The sequence below is a fragment of the Dendrobates tinctorius genome, unplaced genomic scaffold (assembly GCF_039654945.1).
Source record: "Dendrobates tinctorius isolate UK_male_01 unplaced genomic scaffold, ASM3965494v1 ptg000084l, whole genome shotgun sequence".
Classification (NCBI taxonomy): Eukaryota; Metazoa; Chordata; class Amphibia; order Anura; family Dendrobatidae; genus Dendrobates; species Dendrobates tinctorius.
Genome location: NW_027361752.1, coordinates 26,365,948 through 26,391,174, shown reverse-complemented (window position 1 = coordinate 26,391,174; position 25,227 = coordinate 26,365,948). Strand labels below are relative to the sequence as shown.

Below are 25,227 nucleotides of genomic sequence, written 5' to 3'. Positions count from 1 at the left end.
GAGAGACACACAGCAGAAGCAGGGGTACACTGTCAAAGGCCTGGGCCAATTTCATGACACCCTCCCAGCATCCATGACCTGATGACTGGGCATTTTTAACAAGGAGGGATAAAGTTTATAAAAATGGTCAAGCAATACTTGGCCTACAAAACATGCATACTCCCTAGTTCCTCTGTTACCTTCAGCTATTGAGTCTCAAAATTCTACACATGGCATGATCTGTCACTTTATGTCTTGGGAGTGTTGTGCTGCCCTGTTGCTAGTGTCTAGTCTGAGCGGTTGTTTAGTGCCACTGTGTAAGGGTACTGTCACACTTAGCGATGTACCAGCGATCCCTACCAGCGATATGACACGGTCAGGATCGCTGGTACATCGCTAAGTGGTCACTAGTGAGCTGCCACACAGGCAGATCTCACCAGCGACATCGCTGGGGACGGGGGTCTCTACTTACCTGTCACACTAGGCGATCCTGCGTCCTCCCGCCCGGCCCACGCTCGTCACTCATCTCTCCACAAGAAGCGCCGCAGGAAGCTGACGACGAGAAACAGTCCAGCCTGTTCTCGTGCGATCAGCGATATGCAGCGGGGGAGCGGGTCATAGGTAAGTATCACACTCAGCGATATCGCTAACAATATCGCTATAACGTCACAAATTATAGCGATATTGCTAGCGATATCGCTTAGTGTGACAGGCCCTTTAGTCAAAATAGACAGACACTTTTGTCTGTCAACAAAGTGATGACAAGCTCACTTTGATAAGAATGAACAAAGTTCCAATTAGACCTGAATTTTTAGCACCACCAGATGACAGCAGCACAGAAAGTGCTTTTAATTTTCAATATTTGAATGAGGCCCACCAGTTGTTGCCTTCTAGGGTCGATGGATGACTGGAAAACCATACTTGTAATTTTTTTCTGGTGTTGCACATTGTGCAAAGCCTTTATGGGGTAGAATGACCACAACTACACTTTGTTCATTATTTTATGGTTGGTGCCTTCAACGGTGTATGGATGACCTTGTGTGTAATTATAGGCAGGATTTGCACTGTATGCACAACTTTTATGAGTGTAGGGGTAACACAACTAAACTTTGTTCACAATATTTGAATGAGACACTACAGTTGGTGCCTTTAAGGGTGTATTGATGACCTTTCTTGTAATTTTGGGCAGGATTTGCAACAGAATGTGTATAAGACCCTCCTTTATATTTAATACAGGGTGTATCTGAGTCCCTAATTTTTGACACTTCTTGTTTCCTTCATAAGTTTCACTGAAATTGTCAATTGTTTATTGAAAATATAAATTTTGGTTTACTTAAACTATATTTTGAAAAAACTATTTTTAAATTTAGCCTTACATATAAGTCATGATACTTGAAAAAATTCTTACCGTTTTTTTCCTGTAAATTCCATGTTCTCTTCAGTTTTGAATGCTTTATTGTCAGTCCTTAAAATGTGGACGTAAAAGTGTGACACTATTGTTCTCAGCAGCAATCTGGGAGTCAGAGATGCTTCCATGGGTATTCCCCATGCTGTTCTTCAATTCAGCACTTTTTCCATCTATTTCAACATTGCCCCCAGACCTCCTTGTAGAATCTGCTGTAAAAATGCACAGATGTCCTAATGACTCCCATAATAGTCATTACTCGAAACGAGCATCAGAGCATTAGACATTGGTCGGTTCAAGTAACGAGCGTTCAAGCATTTTAGTGCTCGTTCATCTTTATATACTACTACATTTAAGAAGTGCAAGACACTGATTTTGCTCCAAAACTGTGTAGAATATCATCAATAAAATTCACATAGTTTAGGACTGGAGACATGGTCAATATCCATTACTTTTGATAAGAATCTAGTGAGGCACAAAATCTGATAAAAAAATTAAAGTAAATCTGTCAGCATGCTTTTGCTATTTAATCTGAAAGCAACAACATAGGGCAAGAGAGCCTGATTCCATAGATGTGTTACTTACCAGACTATGTGTTTTAGTTTCAATACAATCAGTGTTTTATCAACAGGAGATTAACACTGAATGATTTGGTCTCCCGTGCACAACAGTCAGGATAATCTATGTTACCTCATCAATGATTGACAGCTTGCTGACAATGAACACTTTATGTAGGAAGCTGCCAATCATGGGTTTGAGCTGGTTTATACACAGCTCAGCATCATGACCATGTCTATGGCTAAGTGCACACGTAGCAGAAAATTTCTGCTTAAAAACCTGACTCCTTTCCCAGAAACCACGCCTTTTTTCTCTGCGCGTTTTCCGACGCATTTTCAAAACGCATAGAACTAGCCAGAAATGCGGAAAAATCCGCGAAATTAATGAGCATGCTGCGTTTTTTACCGCGATGCGTTTTTTTCGCGGTAAAAAACGCATCAATACGCACAAAAAGTGCAAAATGCATAGAAATTAATGGGAAGCTCATTTTTAGCGGTTTTATAGTGGTTTTATTGGCAAAACTGCTAAAAATACTGCTAAAAAATGCTGTGTGTGGACACAGCCTATATCTACAACAGAGAGATCTTTGCCCGTACATCATGTTGCTCTCAGATTTCATAGAAAAACCTGCAGAAAGATTCCCTTTAATAAATTTGGTTCACAGGATGTACAACAGCTACTTTGGCAATATTTTGTACCTGCATTCTCACTCATGTGTTAGAGCAAATCTTCAAGTAAATATAAGTCTTCTCACTCCATATTTGATCCAGTAATTGTTTATTAGAGGGAAACCTAGTGATGAAACTTGAGGAGCATATTGCCTGAAATCTGTACATGCTGTGCTGAATAAAGGTGAGCAAATCGATCCAAGGAGAATCAAATTCTCCTTGATTTTTTGCAATTTGCTTTGTTCAAATTCAACGAAATGGTGGTCAGCCCATAATCATTTTGCTAAATTATAGAAGGCTAAGAATGGGTTAAGAAAAATCTTAGAATCTCCTCCTCTTGGCCCACCCCATACTTGCCCTGCCAAGACTGGTCCTCCAGTTGTTTGTTGTAAATTCCATCTTTCTTCTGTCAATAACGTGTCGGACCACATGCAACCACATGCACATCCATGGTGCTCACAGCATCTTATAATGATGACATGGCGCCTAGTGAATGGAAAACCTGTCTGAAAGAAAGATTGAAGAAATAGGAAAGAACATAGAAGGTTATAAACGGAAGACCTGATTAGAAAACTGTTCAATGGTAAATCTATGAGCAATGGTTATTATTATTATTATTCTTTTTTATAACGCCATTTATTCCATGGCACTTTACATGTGAAAAATGGAGCATACATAAACAAGTACAATAAACATGATCAATACAAGGCACACACACACAATTGCAGAAGGAGAGAGGAAGCTGCCGTTGAGGGCTCACAGTCTACAGGGGATGGGTGAGGATACACTAGGAGAGGGTAGATCTGGTCGTGCGGCAGTTCAGTAGACTGAGGATCACTGTAGGTTGTAGACTTGTCAGAAGAAGTGGGTTTGGTCTTCCCAATGGTTGAGATGAGGCAAATATAAGATAATTTTTACCACTTCTTACCATTTAAATTAATGATTCAAGCCAAAATTTCCCCCTGAATTCAGCAAATCTGCCCTAATCATATTTCGGAAGATTCACTCAAGTCTAATGTGCAAAAACTTGGGCTGGCTTGACCGTATAGTGGATAGTATATGAAGGGTGATATGCATGCGTTATCATCATATTTAGAAGTCTCCAGTTTTTTAATAAAAGAGAAAGTTTGAAACTATTTTTTCTTTAACTGATTACAGTCCTGTACCAGGATGAGGGTCCCTTTTTCACTATGATGAGAGATGTTTTGCTTCCAGTGGTGTAACTTGAGTCTGATGGGCCCCGGTGCAAAATTTGGACCTGGGCCACCACCTGCACGTTGGTCAGATTTATTGTTGTAGCATTCTAGATCCTATAAAACATTTGTGTTCACTGCTCATGTAATAATGTGACTGTCTTGACTCTATTTTGTAATAATCTCCCGCATTCGGGGCCCTATGCTATAAAATTTTCCCCCATACTGGGCCCCTTCCTGTTATAATGTCCCCCATCCTGGAATAATGTTTCCCATCCTGGTATAATGTCCCCAATTCTGGGATAATGTCTGCCAACATTGTTACCTTCTGTTATTCTCCTGGACATTTTAAAAAAGAAACAAAATGATTTGACTCGCCTTCCCCTGCTCCTACACTGCCCGGCGTCCTTTCTGTAGCTGACACAAGAATCTGCAGTTGACCGACTGTGTCGGTATGGACAGCGCATGAGGTTACTACCATGCGTCACACAGTACTGGCAAGCCGACGTCTACTGCCGGCCTCTGATTTGCTGGTGGCATGTATTGCAGTGCAGAGAGACAAATGGTCTTTGTGCTGCAATATATATCACCTTAATGTGCGTCTGAGGACATACATCCAAGTCAAATTGGCATTGGGGCCACCCCTTTCCCACGCAAGCCCTGACATAATCGCACCAGCATGGTTTCAGAACAGACATAGCATTTAGCTCACATACCAGTCTAGACACTATATTACATTTATCTCAGTATATGGGAATATTTACACACAATTTTAGATTACAATTATTTTTTTGTTCAAATATTACTGTGAAGAAAGTTGACTTAGTTCATAAAATGTGTCTTCGAAAAAAAAAACAACTTTCTGAATAGCTGAAGTTTACATTGACCTCTATCAATTTTACACTATTAATCTTGGGAATTGTGCAGTACTTTATGCTTTGTTTGGGCATTACATGCCTGGAATCCAATTTGAGTAAAAATGTCAGCATAATAATCCACCCTGTGCGGAGATAATGGGCTAAGAAAAGTCAGAAATTGCAGAATAGCAGAAAACTATTTATTCCAAAGGCAATGACACTGTAGGATTTAGCAAACATTTGTAATTTCGTTTCACTTCTCTAAATTAGAAGCTGCTTATATTTGTAAATTCAATGTTCTTTCTAGTTCCTCATTACAATGGAATTAATCCCGGCCAGACGTAATTGCATTTATATTTCCAACAATTGGAAATCATTATTTTCGAATTCTAGCATTTACTAATAGAACTGAGTAAAGTGTTGAAATGCTGCATTATATCAAGCTGACTGGGATCAAAAATATTCAAGGGTAATAAGACAAACTGGATATCTATCTATTTCTCTTCCTATTTTTATCTTTTTCTCTATCTATTCCTCTGTCTATCTATTTAGGAAAACAGACTAGAACCTCTGAACAGGATAAAGAAAATGTGAACAGGTGCAAACTGGCTGCATAATATAAAAATAAAAGAATACAGCAGCACTCTATGCGCTAAGATGTATGCATACATTGAATATATGAAACTTAGACTACATTACTGCTACATAGAATATACTTATACAATGAAGGTACTTAGGGCAAAAATTGTCCAATTCATATAAGTCCACTAGCTGTGATATAAACTTAAGCCTAGCATTTATCTAGCATGCCCCTCCCAGGCTGAAGTCTACAAATTTAAAAGACAGCTAGGACTCAGCACTAATTAAAAACAGGCTTAGGGCTCATACCCATATGCGAGAGAAAAAACAGTCTGATATTCAGACTGGAAAAATGGGCGAGTGCCATGCGAATGTCATGCGAGTGCCATGCGAATGTCATGCGAGTGCCATGTGAGTGTCATGCAATTTCTGTAAGATTTTTAAACAGAATATCCTTATGACATGTGTATGCAATCCGTGTGCAATGCAATTTTAACATGAGCTCTTACATACTGCAGTTCTCTGTCCTTTACACAATGTTTTAAAATTAAATATTCTTCAAAGCACACACACACACATATATATATATATATATATTAGATAGCTATATAGATAGGTAAATTAAAAGCCATGTACAGTATAATCACAGAGTGACAGATTAGAATGGAATAGATAGATAGAATAGATATGATATATGCCCATATGTGCTGGCTCCTGAACTGTCAGCTGTGTGACAGCGTGAGAATATAAGCACTCTGACCTGTGGTAATGAAGTTATGGATGATCAGAGTGGGTGTTTCTCATGCTGTCGCACAAATGACAGCATGAGATACAGTTGATGTTAGGGCTCCCCAGTTCCTGGATCATTTTGCCATTTGGCTTCCACATTTTCTCTCCTGTGACATCCCTACCCTCATCATGGGCGATTTCAACATCCCCATTGCTCTTCCCTTCTCCCCATCTGCTACTCACCTTTATCTCTAACCTCCTCATTCGGCCTTTCACAGCTTACTAATTCTCCAACGCATGAAGACAGAAACTCCCTCTTCTCTCGGCTTTGTGCAGTGGATGATTTTGCAAACTCCCCTCTCCCGCTCTCTGACCACAACCTTCTTTCATTCTCTATCAAGAACTGCCAGGCCGCTCAGGTCACCCCCACTGTCCATAGTTATAGAAACATACAGACCATTAACACCCAGAAACTTATGAAGAACTTGCAGTCTTCATTGGCCCCTATCTCCTCCCTCTCATGTCCGGATTCTGCATTGAAGCATTACAATGAAACACTTCAAAGTGCTCTGGATTTATTTGCACCTCCTATAAATAGAACACCACAACACAGATGGCGACAACCCTGGCATACCCTGCAAACACGTTTCCTGCAGCGGTGCTCCAGGTGCGCCGAACGTCTGTGAAGAAAATCCAATCTACAGGAAAATTTCATCCATTATAAGTTTATGGTTAGAACATACAACACTGCTCTTCACCTCTCAAAACAAACCTATTTCAACACCCTCATCAACTCACTGTCAAATAACTCTAAACGTCTCTTTGACACTTTTCATTATCTACTCAACCCAAGAGTACAGGCCCCAACCATGGAGCTTTGAGCTGACGATCTGGCCAATTACTTCCAAGAAAAAATTGACCGGATCCGACACAAAATTATCTCCCAATCACCTCAAACCATGCACTGTCCTCCCTCCCCCACTGCATCTAGCTCACTCTCTGATTTTGAACCAGTCACAGAAGAAGAAGCAAGCAGGCTCCTTGCATCTTCTCGCCCAACCACTTGCACCAGTGACCCATTTCAGTCACATCTCCTCCAGTCCCTTTCCCCTGCTGTCACCCCTCACCTAACTAAAATATTTAACCTCTCTATCTTCTGGTATCTTTCCCTCCTCATTTAAGCATGCGATCATTCATCCACTACTTAAAAACCATCCCTCGACCAAAACTGTGCAGCTAACTATAGACATGTCTCTAATCTTCCCTTCATCTCTAAACTCCTGGAATGCCTGGTCCACTCCCATCTTATCCGCTATCTCTTTGATAACTCTATCCTCGACCCTCTCCAATCCATTTTCCGCTCCTTACACTCTACTGAAACTGCCCTCACTAAAGTCTCTAATGATCTACTAACAGCTAAATCAAATGGTCATTACTCCATGCTAATTCTCTTGGATCTCTCTGCAGCATTCAACACTGTGGATCATCAGCTCCTCCTCCTCACTATGCTCCGTTCTATTGGCCTCAAGGACACTGTTCTCTCCTGGTTCTCCTCCTATCTCTCTGTCCACTCCTTTATGGTATCTTTTGCTGGTTCCACCTCCTCTCATCTTCCCCTTACTGTCGGGGTTCCTCAAGGATCAGTCCTAGGCCCCCTCCTCTTCTCACTTTACATTGCCCCTGTTGGTCAAACAATCAGTAGATTTGGTTTCCAGTACCATCTCTATGCTTATGACACCCAATTATGCGCTTCTTCTCCTGACATCACGCCAGCCTTCCTAGAAAACACCAGCGATTGTCTAAACGCTGTGTCTAACATCATGTCCTCACTATATCTGAAGCTGAACCTGTCAAAGACTGAACTCCTTGTGTTTCCTCCCGCTACTAATGTACCTATACCTGACATTGCCATTTCCATGTGTGGTTCCACTATTACTCCCCAGCAACATGCCCGCTGTCTTGTGGTCATACTTGACTCCGATCTTTCCTTTGCCCCCCACATCCGATCACTGGCTCGCTCTTGCTATCTGCACCTCAAAAACATTTCTAGAATTCGACCTTTCCTCCACAAAAACTCTTACTGTTTCTCTTATTCTTTCTCGTCTCGACTATTGTAACTCTCTTCTAATCGGTCTCCATCTTACCAAACTCTCCCCTCTCCAATCTGTCTTGAATGCTGCAGCCAGGATCATACTCCTCGCCAATCGTTACACCGATGCCTGTACCTTGTGCCAGTCATTACACTGGCTACTAGTGTTGAGCATTCCGATACTGCAATATCGGGTATCGGCCGATATTCGCGGTATCGGAATTCCGATACAGAGTTCCAATACTTTTAGTATATCGAATACCAGAATCGGAAGTTCCCTTAATACAATGAGCCAGTTTGATTTTATTCAGCCAATGAGGATCCTAAGAAGTGTGGGCACATCCTGTTAGAGCATAGTAGGCATGTAACAACTGGCATGGCTGTGATTGGCTGCAGAAATGATGTCATTGCCGCCGCCATTTTGGGTTCACTCTGCTGTGAATTCAGTTAGGGATTGGAAGCTGCTGTTCTGAGCGACAGTGTGACCTAGCGATTTGCTATATTGTGCTTTACCCAGGCTACTTTATCAACCGCTGTAGCTTTCTTTTGCCTTGCAGTGCTGTTCACGGCTGTCTGCGAGGTCTCTGTGTGAGTGAAGCTCACGCTGTAGTGTGTTCTGCAGCCAGCCACCTCTGGTTGTAGTCCACTCAGCGTGCATCACTGCCTCATACATTGTCCTTTTTTGCATTAGTGCTGCATTAGTGCTGCTCATTTTTCCAGATTTCTCCTATTAGTGTGGTTCCATCCATATCCAGCTAGAATATTTGCAAACATTATATAGGAGTAGATAGAGGAGCCTTTCTGCTGGCTTGTGCCCTGCAGCTGCAGCCAGATTAGTATTAGTCTATTTTTTGGAGCCTCATCTATTGCATTGTAGGTTACCTTCCTGCATTGTAATAGCTACAAAAAGTTTGTGATACTATCGGTTTTACATCTTTGGGCACATACAGTGTCTTTTTGTGAAAAAAAAAAAGTTAATAAAGTTCACCAAACACTCCACTTTACAGTTGTGTAGGCCACATTAGCTCATATTAAAGTCTCGTCCGCACTTTATAAAATTAGTGTTTCTTATACCTTTTAGCAGCTGTTCAGGAATAAGCACACTAAGCCCTTTTAGTACTTTTCTGCCTATCTTTATCAGTCTACCAAGATGAAGAAGGCAGGGAGTAAGGCACGTGGGCGTGGGCATGGAGTTTCTGCAGGGAGAGGACGTGGGGATTCTGTGCCTGCTGCAGGCACCAGTGACTCAGCATCCCCCAGTTTTCCCAGTGAACAGTCCTTTATGCGCAGCTTTGTAGGAGATCGCCGTACCCCACTGCTGCGGGACGAACAAATTGAAGCTGTTGTCGGATGGATGGCAGCTAACGCATTGACTTCAATTAGTTCCAGATCCTCTCAGGTCCAGAGCACTGAAGAGCACCCATCTGTCTCTTCACCACCTGCCAAATTGCCCAGGCAGTCAGAGAGCCCTGGATAGGAGCCATCTCTACTTCTGTTCTCTCAATCTGTTGGCTTGGAAAGAGGGGGCCAGCCAAGCAGCATTCGAGAATTTGAAGAAGAGGTAGTATGCAGTGATGCGCAACAGCTTTGTCTCTCTGAATCTGAAGAGGCGGGTGGGCCAGTGCCTATGGTTAGCACACCTCAGTACGCATCTGATGATGAGACTCAGATGCCACTTTCTGGTGCGTACTGTGCTGTCGAGACTACCCAGGAGAAGCAGTCATTTGAAGAGGGTAGTGTAGATGGTGAGGTCCTTGACCCATCATGGCGTGAGGTGCAGGAAGGTGGTGGGAGCAGCTCTGAGGAAGATTCCCCGAACGGCCAAAAAAGGAGGGAGAGGGAGGGGGCAGACTCGGTTGCCTGTAGCCTCCACTTCGGCACCCATTAGGAGCATGCCTCTTCCAAAACCCAAAACGGGCGCTCCCAAGACTTGCAGTGTCTGGTCCCTTTATGACACAGTTGCAGATGACATTTGCTTTGTCAAATGCAAGCTGTGTAATCAGAAAGTGAAAAGAGGGAAAAGTGTCAGCAACCTCAATACATCAAATATGTGGAAACCTGTGTGGACCAAGCACGTGGTGGAGTTACAAAGACACACTGAAGACCTAGGCCAACCAACAGCGCCACCTACCACCTCTTCAGCTCGTGTTGTAGCCTCTTCCTCCAGCTCACACACAGCTAGTTCAGCTTCCTGACAGGATCGCCATGGAAGAACCTCTGGCACTGTTGTACAGAGACACAGTGTCATTCCACCCACAGCACCACGTTCCCTGTCATCCTCACGGATCCTCACTCATCCTCTTCAGCCATCGGTAGCACAGGCATGGGAGAAAAGGTGCCCATGCTCGGCAAACCACCCCCGAGCACAGGCTCTGAATGCTGGCATTGCAAAGCTACTGTCCCTTGAAATGCTCTCATTCAGGCTGGTGGAGACTGACACCTTCTGTAACTTCATGGCATTGGCAGTTCCACAATATAACGTGCCCAGCCGCTCTTATTTCAGCAGGCAAGCCGTCCCTGCCCTGCAAAAGCATGTGGAGGGAAAAATTAAACATGCGTTACTAAATGCCATCAGTAGCAAGGTCCACCTGACCACCGATGCGTGGACCAGTAACCATGGAGAGAGACAATATCTTTCCCTCACTGCCCATTGGGTAAATGTTGTGGAGCCGGGTACAAATCTTGAGATTGGCGCTGTACGTGTTCTGCCAACTCCAAGGATTGCAGGAATCCAGTCTGTACACATTGACTCCTCCTCATACTCCAGTTCCTCTGAATCAGCGCTGCAGGAGCCATCACAGTCTACCTCCACATGGACCCGTGAACGCTTATCTGTTGCGACCGATATGAGCACAGTTGTGGCCAAACCTCAACAGGCCAGATTGAAATTAATTTCTTTGGGGAATAGAAGCCACACAGCACAGGAGCTCTGGAATGCCATCAAGCAGGAGAGGGACGTGTGGTTTGTGCCAGCGAATCTCCAGCCAGGCATGGTAGTGTGTGACAATGGCCGAAATCTGGTGGCAGCTCTGAGCCTAGGCAACCTCACTCACATCCCATGTCTGGCACATGTGCTCAACTTTGTCATGCAGAGTTTTTTGAGGGACTATCCGGATCTTGATGCACCGCTGCACAAGGTCCCCATGGAGTGCGCTCACTTGCGGCGTTCCAGCATGGCAAGATCGTGCATTGCAGCTCTGCAGCGCCGATTCCGCCTTCTGGAACATCGCATCATATGTGACCTACCCACCAGGTGGAATTCAACATTACATATGTTGGAGAGGTTGTGTAAGCAGCAGGCAGCAGTAATGGAGTACCAGCTGCATAAGGTGCAAACAAGTCGCACTGCGTGCCATTCACACTTCACCACCACTGAGTGGGCCTCTGTTGTGAGTTCATTTTTTCCCTTCACCATTGAGGTCTGATGAATTCCCTCCTCTGGTGAAGGAAGGTAGTGAGACTGATTACCAAACACCTGGGCAGCTAGATGATAACTGGGTGGCTGGAATTGAGGACTGGATATAAGGCTGCCGATGCCCTTCTTCCTGGCTGGTGATTTTCCTGCTGGATTCTTGGAGACCAGTCTGATTCCTGCGTCTCAAAGCTAAGTTTGTCTGCTCTGCTTTGTACTCTTCAGTTTTGTTTTTGTTTTGCCTTGTTTTTTGGGAGTTCTGCCATCCCCGGCCGGGGGTGAGCTGAATTCCATTTTTGCCTCTGATCTGTTGATCTTTTGCTCTGTCTTCAGAATATACCTGAGTGCAGATATAGTCTTTTGAAGCCTAGCGCCTTCAGGGCCTGTTTTTACTATCAGTCGGTTGACTCATTTTGATAGGGTTTTTGCGGATGGAAGACAGCAGCTTTCCTATCCTGTCCTATGTAGTTAGCTTGGGCCCCATCATTTGCTCAACCTACCTTTGTATCTGTGTTAGTGTTTTCATCTTGCTTCACCGTCATTATATGTTGGGGGCTGCCTATTGCTTTGGGGTCTGCTCTGGGGCAGTTTAGTTTTTCCCCCTTTCTGTCTTTAGGCTATGTAGCTCTCCGGCTGTGATCGAGGGGTCTAGGGCACCATAGGAACCCCCCACGGCTACTGCTAGTTGTTGTGGATAGGTTCAGGGGTCTACAATCCGATAGCTGCCAACCTCTCTGGTTTTTCTGGACTTAGCTGGTATTTTGTTTTTTCCTCCTTCGGTGACTCATCATAACAGGCCTCTATGAAGGACATCTGCTACGTTTTGCGTGCCTTCGATGATTCCACGCGGATGGCGAGTGCAGATGATGCACTTGTCAGCATGACTATCCCCCTTATCTGCCTGCTTGAAAAGACACTGCAAGCACTAAGGGAGAAGGTTGTGGAAGAGGTGGAAGATGAGGAGTCACAAATGCCATCTGCTTCTGGACAGTCTGCGCAACGTGGTTCCTCACAAAGGCCTAGGCTGGGGACACTTTGTGAGGAGGATGATGAGGAGTCAATGGAGGAGGAAGACATCTGTCCAGAGGAGGAAGGTACACAATGCTCTAGTAGTCAGTATGTAGAGCGAGGGTGGGGTGATGCAGAGCAGGCAGAGATGACGTCTCAAGCAGGGGACAGTGTTTCTTGGCCAGTTGGCAGTCTGCAGCACATGGTTGATTTCATGCTGCAGTGCCTGAGAAACGACCGCCGCATCGCCCATATTCTCAACACGGCTGATTATTGGGTGTACACCCTCCTAGATCCTCGCTACCGGGACAACTTACAAAGCCTCATAACACCGTTGAACCGGGAGCGTAAAATGCAGGAGTACCAAGACACACTGGTGCATTCCATCATGCTCTCCATTCCACCTGAGAGCAGTGCTGCTAGTGCTTTACAAAGCAGCTCAGTGCGTTGAGGCAGTGGAGGAAGCTCTGCACAAAGAGGGAGCAGAAGCAGCGCCTCAGCACAAGGCAAGACCAGTATGGCCCAAATGTGGCAACGTTTTGTGTCCCCGCCACAAATGTCTACACCATCACAGACGGCTCCAGTCAGCAGGAGGCAACGTTTCCGTCAGATGGTGACAGACTACATGTCTTGCCCTCTCAGTGTTCTCCCACAAGGCTCTTACCCCGTCAAGTTTTGGGTCTCTTAGCTGGATACAGGGCCAGAGCTTAGCCAGTATGCATTGGAGGTGCTGGCTTGCCCTGCTGCTAGTGTATTATTGGAACGCGTCTTTAGTGCCGCAGGTGTTGTACTAACAGACCGTCGCATGCGACTATCCTCCGATAACATTGACCGGCTTACTTTTCTGAAAATGAACAAGGCCTGGATCTCGCAGGAATTTGTCAGTCCTCTTCCAGATTAAATATTTGGTTGGCAACAGTATCCAGGTCTCCTGTTGTGTTCATGTTTCTACCACCTGAACTGTAATCCCTGGGCTCCAACACCGACAGTTGCTGCTCATAAGTGCTGTCTGCACAGTCAGCACATGCTCCAGTGTTATTGGGGTTCAGTAACGTCAGCTGATCCCCTGCTGTGTGTCCGGCAATTTCTCCTGCTCTGTCCACATTCACACTACTACAGATATTAAACTTGCTTCAATTAGGCGTCTGGCTACACTCTGCTTCTACTGTAATCCCTGGGCTCCAACACTGCCAGTTGCTGCTCAGAAGTGTCTTTGGCACATGTACTCCCTCCTGCCCAGCCTGGTTCCAGCACGCCAGCTGTTTCTGGGTAGTGTCAACGTCACTTTGCCTCCAATTCGTTGTACTGTCGTGTTGCGGTCGGGTTAACCGACTCTATGGTGCCTGCAGTTTAGGTGCTTTCTATGTGGGCTGCGGGATCTGGCAATGAAGGCTGGTTCCGTAGTGCCAATAGGACAAGCTCCCCCTGTAAGGACTGTGGGTTTCGGTAACTCCGGCCGGTTCGCAGCCTTGCAATTTTTTTTTTCGTGTGTACCTTCTGCTGCCTATCTGAGTTCCAGTACCATTAGCTGGTTCTTTGTAAGTCAATTTTGAATATGTCCCCCTGGGTTCCAGTAACATCAGCAGGTTCCAGGCAGAGCCTTTGGCTTAGGTGCCTCCTTCTCGGTATCCGAGTTCCACCAACGTCTGCTGGTCCTTGGTAGTGCTTTCTGGCACAGTTACCTCCTGCTTTGTACCCAGGTTCCAGTACCATCAGCTGGTCCTCGGTAGTTCCATTGGCTCTTGTACCTCCGGCTACCCATCCAGGTTCCAGTACCGTCAGCTGGTTCTCAGCAGTTCCTCAGCCTTCTTGTACCTTCTGCTACATTTCCAAGTTCAAGCTTTTTGAAATGGTTTTTGGTAATCACTCTGGATCTCCCTGACGACGACCCTAAAGACGACGACCCTGAAGACCACCCTGAAGAAGACGACGACCCCGAAAACAATGACCCTGGAGACGACGACCCTGAAGACCACCCCGATGAAGACCAAGAAGATGACCCTGAAGAGGATGATGAAGGAGATAGTGTGGGCGAAGTGAAAAAGAAGGTGAAGAGCATGGAAGTAGTGAAACATAAATATCTGACAAAATATAAAAAAGCGTAACATAGTCAATATCTTTGTAACTCCGAACGTCTTAAAAAAAATTAATTCCTGCTATTCCATTTGATTGGGCTAAACCTCTATGCCTTTAATGTCTCCTCCACCTCCCCCAATACATTCTACATTATTCATAGTTGTTTTCCTTCATGTAGAGTTAACCTACAAGGAAAGTAAGGGTTTATTTTCATTCCGATATTTGTGTCCCATTGACTTACATTGGTTTCTGGTATCGGAATCGGCGATATCCGATATTTTTGGGGTATCTGTCCGATCCAATCCGATCCGATATTTCCCAATATCGGAGGGTATCGCTCAACACTACTGGCTATCCATCCACTCCAGAATCAAATACAAACTTATTACCCTCACCCACAAATCCCTCCATGACTCAGCACCACCCTACATCTCCTCCCTTGTTTCAGTACACCACTCTACTCGCGCCCTCCATTCTGCTGATGACCTGATGTTAGCATCCTCAATAATCAGAACCTCCCACTCCTGTCTCCAACACTTTACACGTGCTGCGCCAATTCTTTGGAATGCACTTCCCAGGTCAATACGATTAGTCCCCAATCCCCACAATTTTAAGCATGCCCTGAAAACGCATTTATTCAGACTGGCCTACCATCTCAACTCATTAATCTAATCTATCCCTGTGTGGCACAGCCAAAAGTTTTACCATAACCAGGTTTCCCGCATCATGTTCCCACATGCTTTATGCATCCATTAGCCCTCTGTGTCTGTACTGTTACACACTTAACATTATGGCTGGTCCATACAATCAGTGCAATTGTTACCACCCACCATTCGTGTCTACCTTTTTCCTCATAGATTGTAAGCTTGCGAGCAGGGCCCTCATTCTGCTTGGTATCTGTTATGATCTATGTGATTATTGTTATGCTGTAATGTCTATCGTATGTACATGTCCCCTCTAAAATGTAAAGTGCTGCGGAATATGTCGGTGCTATAGAAATAAAATTTATTATTATTATTATTATTATTATTTGAGTGGGGTCCAAGATTGAGTTAAGGTACCTTTATCCCCTTAACGACCACTGATACCCCCCAGAGTCGAGACCCCAGAGAACATGATTCGGGTCGTTTTTTTTTTTTACCGACCCCAGTTTTGCGATCGCCATCATTTACCATATAATGACGACCGCAAAAAAGTCCAATGTGCTATTTAATTTCTCTCTCCACTGATGTGATCACAAATCAGAGGAGAGAGAAATAGGATCTCTGATCCCCCCAGTACATGCCGGTGCTCCACCGCCCATGTGCTTCCCCCCCATGGGCGCCGCCATCTTCTTCCGGGAAAAAAATGGCAGGCGCATGCGCAGTGCACCCACCGAGATCTGTCGGCTGGCACCCAGCAACTATAGGAAGATCTTTCCTTTTGGTTCATTTTGGTCACTATGGTAGACCCTGTCACAGTGGTCAAAATACAATACAAAAAATAGTAAATAATCCCCCTTTATCACCCCCTTAGTTAGGGAAAAATAATGACATTTATTTATTTTTATTTTTCCATTAGGGTTAGAGTTAGGCTAAAGTTAAGGTTAGGGTTGGAATAAGGGTTAAGGTTGGAATTTGGGTTAGGGTTGGGATAAAGGTTGGGATTAGGGTTGGGGTTGGGATTAGGGTTAGGGTTGGGAATAGGGATAGGGGTGTGTTGGGATTAAGTTTGTGGTTATGGTTAGGATTAGGTTTAGGGTTTTGGTTAGGGTTAGGATTAGGGTTAGGGTTGTGGTTAGGGTTCTGGTTAGGGTTGGGATTAGGGTTAGGGGTGTGTTGGGGTTATGGTTGTGGTTAGGGTTATGGTTAGGGTTGGATTAAGGTTAGGAGTGTGTTGGGGTTTGGTCTGTGGTTACCGTTATGGATAGGGTTGGGATTAGGTTTAGGGGTGAGTTGGGGTTAGGTTGGAGTTAGAATTTAGGGGTTTCCACAGTTTAGGCACATCAGGGGGTATCCAAACATGACATGGCGTCACCATTGATTCCAGCCAATTTTGCATTCAAAGTCAAACGGTGCTCCCTCCCTTCCGAGCCCAAACAGTGCTTTACCCCAACATATGGGGCATCAGCGTATTCAGGAGAAATTGCACCACAACTTTGGGTGTCTAATTTCTCCTGCTACCCTTGGGAAAATAAAAATTGGGGGCTAAAAATTAATTTTTGTGGAAAAAAAGATTTTTTATTTTCACAGCTCCGTTATAAATTTCTGTGAAGCACTTAGGGTTTCAAAGTGCTCACCACACATCTAGATAAGCTCCTTTGGGGTTCTAGTTTCCAAAATAGGGTCACATGTGGGGAGCTTTTACTATTTAGGCACATCATGGGCTCTGTAAACGCAACATGACGCCCGCAGACCGTTCCATCAAAGTCTGCATTCCAAAACGTTACTACTTGCCTTTTGAGCCCCGACGTGTGCCCAAACAGTGGTTTTTCCCCCACATATGAGATACCAGTGTACTTAGGAATAATTAAACATCTATTGGCATCTAGTTTCTCCTGTTACCCTAGTGAAAATAAAAAAATTACAGGCTAAAAAATAATTTTTGTGGAAAAAAAATGATTTTTTATTTCTACGGCTCTGCATTATAAACTTTAGTGAAACACTTGGGGGTTCAAAGTTCTCACAACACATCTAGATAAGTTCCCTGGGGGTCTAGTTTCCAAAATGGGGTTTCTACTGTTTAGGCACATCAGGGGCTCTGTAAACGCAACATGACGCCAGCAGGCCATTCCATCAAAGTCGGCGCTCCTTCCCTTCTAAGCTCTGCCATGCCCCCAAACAGTTGTGCCCCCCACATATGGGGTATCAGCATACTCAGGACAAACTGCACAACAACATTGGGGTAAAATTTCTCCTGTTACCTTTGTGAAAATAAAAATTTGGGGGCGAAAAATCATTTTTTTGAAAAAAATATGATTTTTTTATTTTCACAGCTCTACTTTATAAACTTCTGTGAAGCACTTGGAGGTTCAAAGTGCTCCCTACACATTTAGATAAGTTCTTTAATGGGTCTAGTTTCCAAAATTGTATCACTTGTTGGGGGTTTCCACTGTTCAGACACATCAGGGGCTCTCCAAACGCGACATTGCATCCAATCTCAATTTCAGCCAATTCTGCATTGAAAAAGTCAAACGGTGCTCTTTCCGTTCCAAGCCCTGTCTTGCGCCCAAACAGTTTTTTACTCCCATATATGAGGTATCGCCGTATTCAGGAGAAATTGCACAACAAATTTTGTGGCTCATTTTCTCTTTTTACACTTGTGAAAATAAAAAAAATTGGTTCTGAATTAAAAAGTTTGTAAAAAAAAAAAAAAGATAAATGTTAATTTTTCCCTTTCACATTGCTTCAGTTACTGTGACGCACGTAAAGGGTTAATAAATTTTCTGAATGTGGTTTTGAGCTCCTTGAGGGGTGCAGTCTTTAGAATGGTGTCTCTATTGGGTATTTTCAGCCATATTGACCCCTCAAATTGGCTTCAAATGTGAGGTGGTCCCTGAAAAATGGTTTTGTAAATTTTGTTGTAAAAATGAGAAATCGCTGGTCAACTTTCAACCTTTATAACTTCCTAACAAAAAAAAAATTGTACTGATGTAAAATAGTCATGTGAGAAATGTTATTTATTAAGTATTTTGTGTGACATATCCCTCTGATTTAAGGGCATAAAAAATAAAATTTGAAAATTGCAAAATTTTACATTTTTTTGCCATATTTCAGTTTTTTTCAGAAATAAAATCATAAATAAACCACTAACATGAAGTAAAATATGTCACGAAAAAACAGTCTCTGAATGAGCGTGATGCTTTAAAGCGTTCCAGAGTTATTATCTCATAATGTGACAGTGGTCAGAATTGTAAAAATTGGCCTGGACATTTAGCTGTAAATTGGCTCCGTCACTAAGGGGTTATGGTATCTGAACAGATCTTTTTTTAATGTTCAGCCAAACCTGTCGGACGCGAATATGCATGAGTACACCCATCACTATTTGTAGTCTGTAACCTTCGTGATACTGAACATAGATATATATAGAAGATGTAAATTATTCAAGTGGAAGGCTATTTTTAACCAAAACTTCACAATATTGCATTTCTTCTTTTTATTTTAGCTCTTTTACATGATTAAAAATGATGAAATGTAAAGGTGAATATACACTTTAAGTTTTTGATGTACTAATTTGTGCTTGTCATTCTTGTCTATTTTCAGAAATGGCAGCGTTATTGTAGTTTTCACTGTCCAATTTACAAAAGTCCTATTGACAGATAATATTCAGAAAGTTTTAACTATCGGCATTCAGGAAAATCATTCACAGCTTACAACAAAGTACAAAATAGACATCTCAACTATACTAATCACAGGTAAATTAATGGAAATACCTTGCAATGAAAACCAACTAAGTTAAAGTTATGACATCTAAAGTTCATCTCTTTATTTTCCATCTATTTAAACCTGAGCGACTATTGAGTTCATGCTCTAGTTTTAAAGATAGCCAATACATAAAGTACCTAATTAGGTGACTAAAGCAATAATGACTTTACCAGTTACAGTGATTATGTTACAGGAGTTTTTTCAGGGCATAGATCATAGATAAAATTACTGATGGAACTGCAACATTACCAATCCTAATATTGTGTTCTGTAATTACTGTTAAGATTCCACAGTTTTAAAGACCCAGAGTTCATCATGTAACCAACCACTAATATTTGATTTACTGACTGTTTTCTACTTTTTTTTACTGAGATCTTTGAGAGAAATGAATAGCGAGAAACATGCCTGGGAACATGCAACTTCCTCGTACCTTTGTATAGTGAATTATTACACTGTGTTACAAAGGTTTTGTTCCTCAGAGAATTTTGAGTGTTCCTGATAGATTTTTTCATGCTGATTTCAGAAATTACTTCAGATTTCTCCTATCAAGTAAATTTTTTGAGAAATGATATGAAACATTATAATATTCTGTTATAATTCTAAAAACTCATGTATGAACTTTTTCTGAAGCAGTATATTCTGAATTTTCCCTGAAATAACATAAATCGCTGATCTACACATGCAAGCACTTATGTGAATTCTGTGCAGATGCAGTGAATCATTCCGCTGACCGTGTACGGAGCATACCACAACTCCTGGGCATGGGAGGAATCAAAAGACAATACTGACATACTTAGAGCATGGCTGAGTGGATCACAACCTTCAATGCCGTTTGCTGTTCCAATGATATGGAGAGAGCAGAGAGAGCATGTAACAGATTGCTACTTCTGCCTGACAAATGAAACAGGATATTCAGCGAAGAACAAGAAATCAATAGAATATCCTAATCTTCCTTCAGCCATAAGACCAGTGCCACACGATGAAAGTCTTTGTGTTCCAAAGCTGCCGCCCAAAGTATGGACAATGGAGGATGATGAAGATGAACTAACAATGTCAGTGGAAAATGAAACTTCTGCAAACCCAGGCTTTGAGCCTTCTACATCTAATCCACATCTATTCAGTCAAGCTGATCTGAGTGACTTGGTCAGAAATTTGAAAATGTGAAAGAGGCAGGCAGGAATTATTGGGATCAAGGCTACAAGAACGGAATCTCTTATTACCAGGAACAAGAGTTTCTGTTTTTTGCAGTCGTCAAGAAGTCCTTAATCAATTTTTCACCCATGTCGACAGTTTAAACTTTTGCAATGATGTCTTGGGGTTGTTTGGTGCTCTTGGATGCGAACTTGACCCTAAGGAATGGCGACTGTTCATTGACTCATCAGGTTTAAGTCTGAAGGCTGTTTTTCTACACAACAGAAATATCTATCCTTCTATACCTATTGGGCATGCCGTACACATGAAAGAAACATATGAGAATATGGAGTTACTGTTGACTCACATTAATTATAGAAATTATAACTGGAACATATGCGGTGATCTAAAAGTCGCTGCACTTCTTCTTGGAATGCAGTTTGGATATACCAAGTATTGTTGTTTTATTTGTGAGTGTGACAGTCGTGTACGAGAAATGCACTATTTCAGAAAGGACTGGCCACTCCGCGACAACCTGGTTGCTGGACTGAAGAATGTTAAACATAATCCTCTCGTTGTTCCAGCAAAGATATTTCTCCCTTCTTTGCATATTAAACTTGAGCTTATGAAGAATTTTGTCAAAGCAATGAACAAAGAATCGGAAGCCTTTTCTTACTTGCAACAGAAATTTCCAAGAATAAGTGAGGCAAAGATTAATGAAGGTATTTTTATTGGCCCACAGATCAGAGATATAATGAATGACAGTAGCTTTGATGGTCTTTTGCAAGGTGCTGAAGAAGTGGCATGGAGAGCCTTTAAAGATGTGACCGTCAACTTCCTTGACAACAGCAGGGCACCAAACTTTGAACAACTCGTGGACAACATGCTCACAGCATATCATTTGATGAAATGCAATATGTCACTAAAAATGCATTTTCTACATTCTCACTTTTTTCCAGCCAATCTTGGTGCCATTAGCAATGAATGCGGTGAAAGATTTCACAAAGACATTGCACTGTTGGAGAAAAGGTAACAGGGAAAGTGGAGTACATCAATGACTATTGCTGGAGTCTTATTCGAGAAGCATCTGACATGGATTATAAACAAAAGTCATCTGCAAAACACTTTTGAACAATTGCTTTTGCTGCTGACATCGATGCCCATGTATATAATATCTCGGACGTCATAATGTAGACTATAAACTGTTGTTTCTTAACCCCTTATTACCAGCTGACGGAATAGTATGTCAGCTGGCAGTATCCCCCGCCTTGAGATGGGCTCCAGCGGTGAGCCCACCTCAAAGCTGCGACATGTCAGCTGTTTTTAACAGCTGACATGTGCCCGCATTAGACGCAAGCGGAATCGCGATCCGACCATGCCTATTAAGTAGTTAAATGCCGCTGTGAAACTCTGACAGCGGGCATTTAAATGCACTTCTGGACACTGGTCCGGAAATACACATAGTGACGACCCCCATCATGTGATCGGGGGTCATTGCTGCATTGCCATCACAACCAGAGGTCTCCTTGAGACCTCTATGGTTGTTCATGGCAGATTGCTATGAGCACCACCCTGTGGTCAGCGCTCATAGCAAGCCTGTAATTCTGCTGCATAGAGGTGATCTGAGCATCACCTCAATGTAGCAGAGATGAACGCACTATGGCAGCTTCTAGCCTCCAATGGAGGCTATTGAGTATGCCAAAAGTAAAAAAAAAGTGTTTTAAAAGATAAAAAAAAATAGAAAACAACATTGAAATCAACCCCCTTTCGCCCCAATCAAAATAAAACAATAAAAAATCAAACCTACACATATTAGGTATCGCAATGTTCAGGATCGCCCCATCTATCAATAAAAAAAAAGAATTAACCTGATCGCTAAACGGCGTAGTGGTAAAAAATAATCAACCTGCCGGAATTATGTTTTTTGGTAGCCACGACATTGCATTAAAATGCAATAATGGGCGCTCAAAAGAACGGATCTGCACATAAGTAGTATAATTAAAAACGTCAAGTCGGCATTCAAAAAATAAGCCTGCACCCAACTCGAGATCACGAAAAATGGAGATGATACAGGTCTCAGAAAATTGCTTTCTTTTTAGCAAACTTTGGAATTTTTTTTCAACACTTAGATAAAAGAGAACCTAGACATGTTTAGTGTTTATGGACTCATAATGACCTGGAGAATCACAATGGCAGGTCAGTTTTAGCATTTAGAGAACCTACCAAAAAAGTAAAACAAAAAGCAAGTGTGGGATTGCACATTTATTGCAATTTCTCCACACTTGGAATTTTTTTCCTGTTTTTGAGTACACGTCACGGTAAAACAAATGGAGTTGTTCAAAAGTACAAGTCATCCCGCAAAAAATAAGCTCTCGCATGGCCATATTGATGGAAAAATAAAAAAGTTATGGTTCTGGAAAGAAGGGGAGCGAAAAACGAAAACTAGAAATAAGCTCCGGTCATGATGGGGTTAAAAACCTTGCGCGATACGGACTTTTGGAACACATATTCGTGTTCAGCATATCAAAATCTATAAGAACCAATAACATTTTCTCAGGGGACAAGAACTTCCTGAAATTTGTTGCGCAGTGTTATTAGATCAGTGTGGGTTAATTTTTCAGCACCCAACTGATCCATAGATCAAATATCAGCAATACCAGACTCTAAAGATGAGCAAATATATTGAAGTGGAAATGCATTCTATTCAAGTGTTACAAAAATCTACATTCACCAAAATTCAGGGGTTTTTTTTTTATACTTCGCTTCAATGCAGATTCAAAAAAATGATAATCGTCTTTCTGAAAGGCCTCACCCACCTTTAGGCCTGGTAAAGCTGTGCATTTCAACAGCTACCAATTTTTATAGAGTTAAAAACGTTATTTTTTGTATAAACTATTAAGTTGCAGTAAATAAATAAATAGCATAGTGCATGAAAATAATATACGGTAATTAGATAACATGTTTTTTGATCATAAAAATGCAAAAGCCATCCCACCTCTTCATGGTGACCATAATTGGGACAGTCCTAACTCTAATACTAAAAAGCCTTACTGTTTGTCAAGTGACATACATGTGGATAAGGGCTGAAAAGGGCTGGGCCCAACTAGTGGACGCACAGCCATAGGAGACCACATCAATATGAATGTTGATGTGGTCTCCCATGGTTGTGCGTCCACTAGTTGGGCCCAGTCCTTTTCAGCCCTTATCCACATGTATGTCACTTGACAAACGGTAAGGCTTTTTAGTATTAGAGTTAGGACTGTCCCAATTATGGTCACCATGAAGAGGTGGGATGGCTTTTGCATTTTTATGATCAATAAACATTTTAGCTAAGTACTGTATATCATTTTCATGCCCTATGCATTCATTTATTTACTGCAGGGTGTTTAATCATTGTTTCTGCCTTAGTTTTTTTATTTTGTTCAGTGGCCAAGTGTGAACGTGTGCTTACACGCTGAATGCATACCAATTTATATCCCAGTTCATGCCTTTGCTGTTGTTTTTTTAAACTATTAATTTATTGTAAAATTATTGCACAATCATTTTGTTAAATTATTATTTTATTCAATGGCATCATTGGTATATTCATATGCATTTTGAAAGAAGATTTTAAAAAGCTTTACATTATAAATGAAAAAAAATGGATGCATTTATGATTTTAAAAAGTAACTAAACTCTGTCCCTGTTTTTTTTTCCCAATTTTTCAGGCACTTTAATTGCCTACTGAATGGCAGGTTAAAGGCTCTGAGAACCCCCACTGATTGCCCAATACATTCTAGAACAGTCCCTAGCTTGGCAGATAGGAGCGTCCAGCTTCTCTGACAAGAGCACATAGTTTTGCTGACAGGAGCGCACAGCTTGGCAGACAGGAGTGCAGAGGTTTGCAGTCAGGAGCGCACAGCTTCGGAGACAGGAAAATACTATATCCGTCTGAGTATGCACAAACTGGAGTAGTGCTTGAATGGAATGCATAGGCTTTGTAGTTCCTACTTTCTATTGAATCTGTCTTGTGTGCACGGTAAGACAGGTAGTGACAGGTAGGGCTCTCATGACCTACACCTTCTCCAATCTGAAGGTAATTAAAGTGCCTGCATAAATTGAAAATACAAATATGATTTTTAATTATTATTGATTATTAATAATCTGTAAGTTATAATAAAGTGACCTGGGGGATTCAAGGTGAGATTCGTGAATGATATAGAAGATTTTTTTGCTTTAATGAGACCAAATAAAATCTTTTTTTTTATTTTTGCAGATTCGCATCCATTACCTACAGCAAGTCAAACCACAGCGGATGCTAGGCGAACCACAGCTGGTGAGTAGTAACCCTTTTTTCTGATGGTTTAGCTACAAAAGCACAATTGCTGTTGATGTGCTATGCTACCCTCAACAATAAAAAAACACAGATCCAAATCAAGTCAGCTTCCTTTATGTTTCAATTAACATCCAATATGAAAGTTGTCCATGATAAGTGAAAGCCTTAAGAAAGTGTGCTCAGGAAGGTTACCTTTCCTGATGAAGTTGTTATTAACAGGGATGCACTTGGGTCTTTCCCCACACCCCTGATCTCTGGGGCTTTGTGCTTATCATGGCTTCCTGTGGTGACTTGGAGCATACTCTGAGTATCTGAGGTAGTATTATCCACAGACATCTCGCTGTAGGATTATAAACTGTGTTCCAAATTATTATGCAAAAAGAGTTTAGGAGTGATAAGGTTAGAATTTTTTTGTTTGTCATTTAAACTCATTGATGGTGATGTGTGTCAGGGCTCTTTATATCACTGAAAGCAATTGCAGATACCTGTGCACTTTAGTTTGGCAGGTGTGTCCAAATAAAGGCAAGGCTACTTAAGAAGGCTGTTCCACATTATTAAGCAGCCTACATTTTTTGCCAAAATGGGAAAGAAAAAGGATGTGTTGGCTGCTGAGAAGCAACAAATTGTGGAGTATTTAGGTCAAGGCATGACTACAATCAACATTGCCAAGACACTTCATCGTGATCATCGCACAATCAAGAAGTATGTCGCTGATTCCCAGCACACACGTGTGCGTGCTGATAAGGAAAAATTGAGGACTCTTTCCAACAGGCAATTGCGTCAGGTTAAAAGAGCAGCTGCAAAAATGCCTTGTCATAACAGCAG

The 25,227-nt window shown here is 42.3% G+C and overlaps 1 protein-coding gene across 1 annotated transcript in view; it reads left to right on the top strand.

Moving 5' to 3' along the window:
• Positions 1-25,227, top strand: part of TMPRSS15 (transmembrane serine protease 15) — a 473,521-nt gene that overhangs the window by 26,545 nt on the left and 421,749 nt on the right. Inside the window, exons 4-5 of the mRNA XM_073584497.1 lie at positions 18,795-18,946; positions 24,343-24,402. Coding sequence (XP_073440598.1) covers positions 18,795-18,946; positions 24,343-24,402 — 212 coding nt within the window. The remainder of the gene's footprint in view (positions 1-18,794; positions 18,947-24,342; positions 24,403-25,227) is intronic.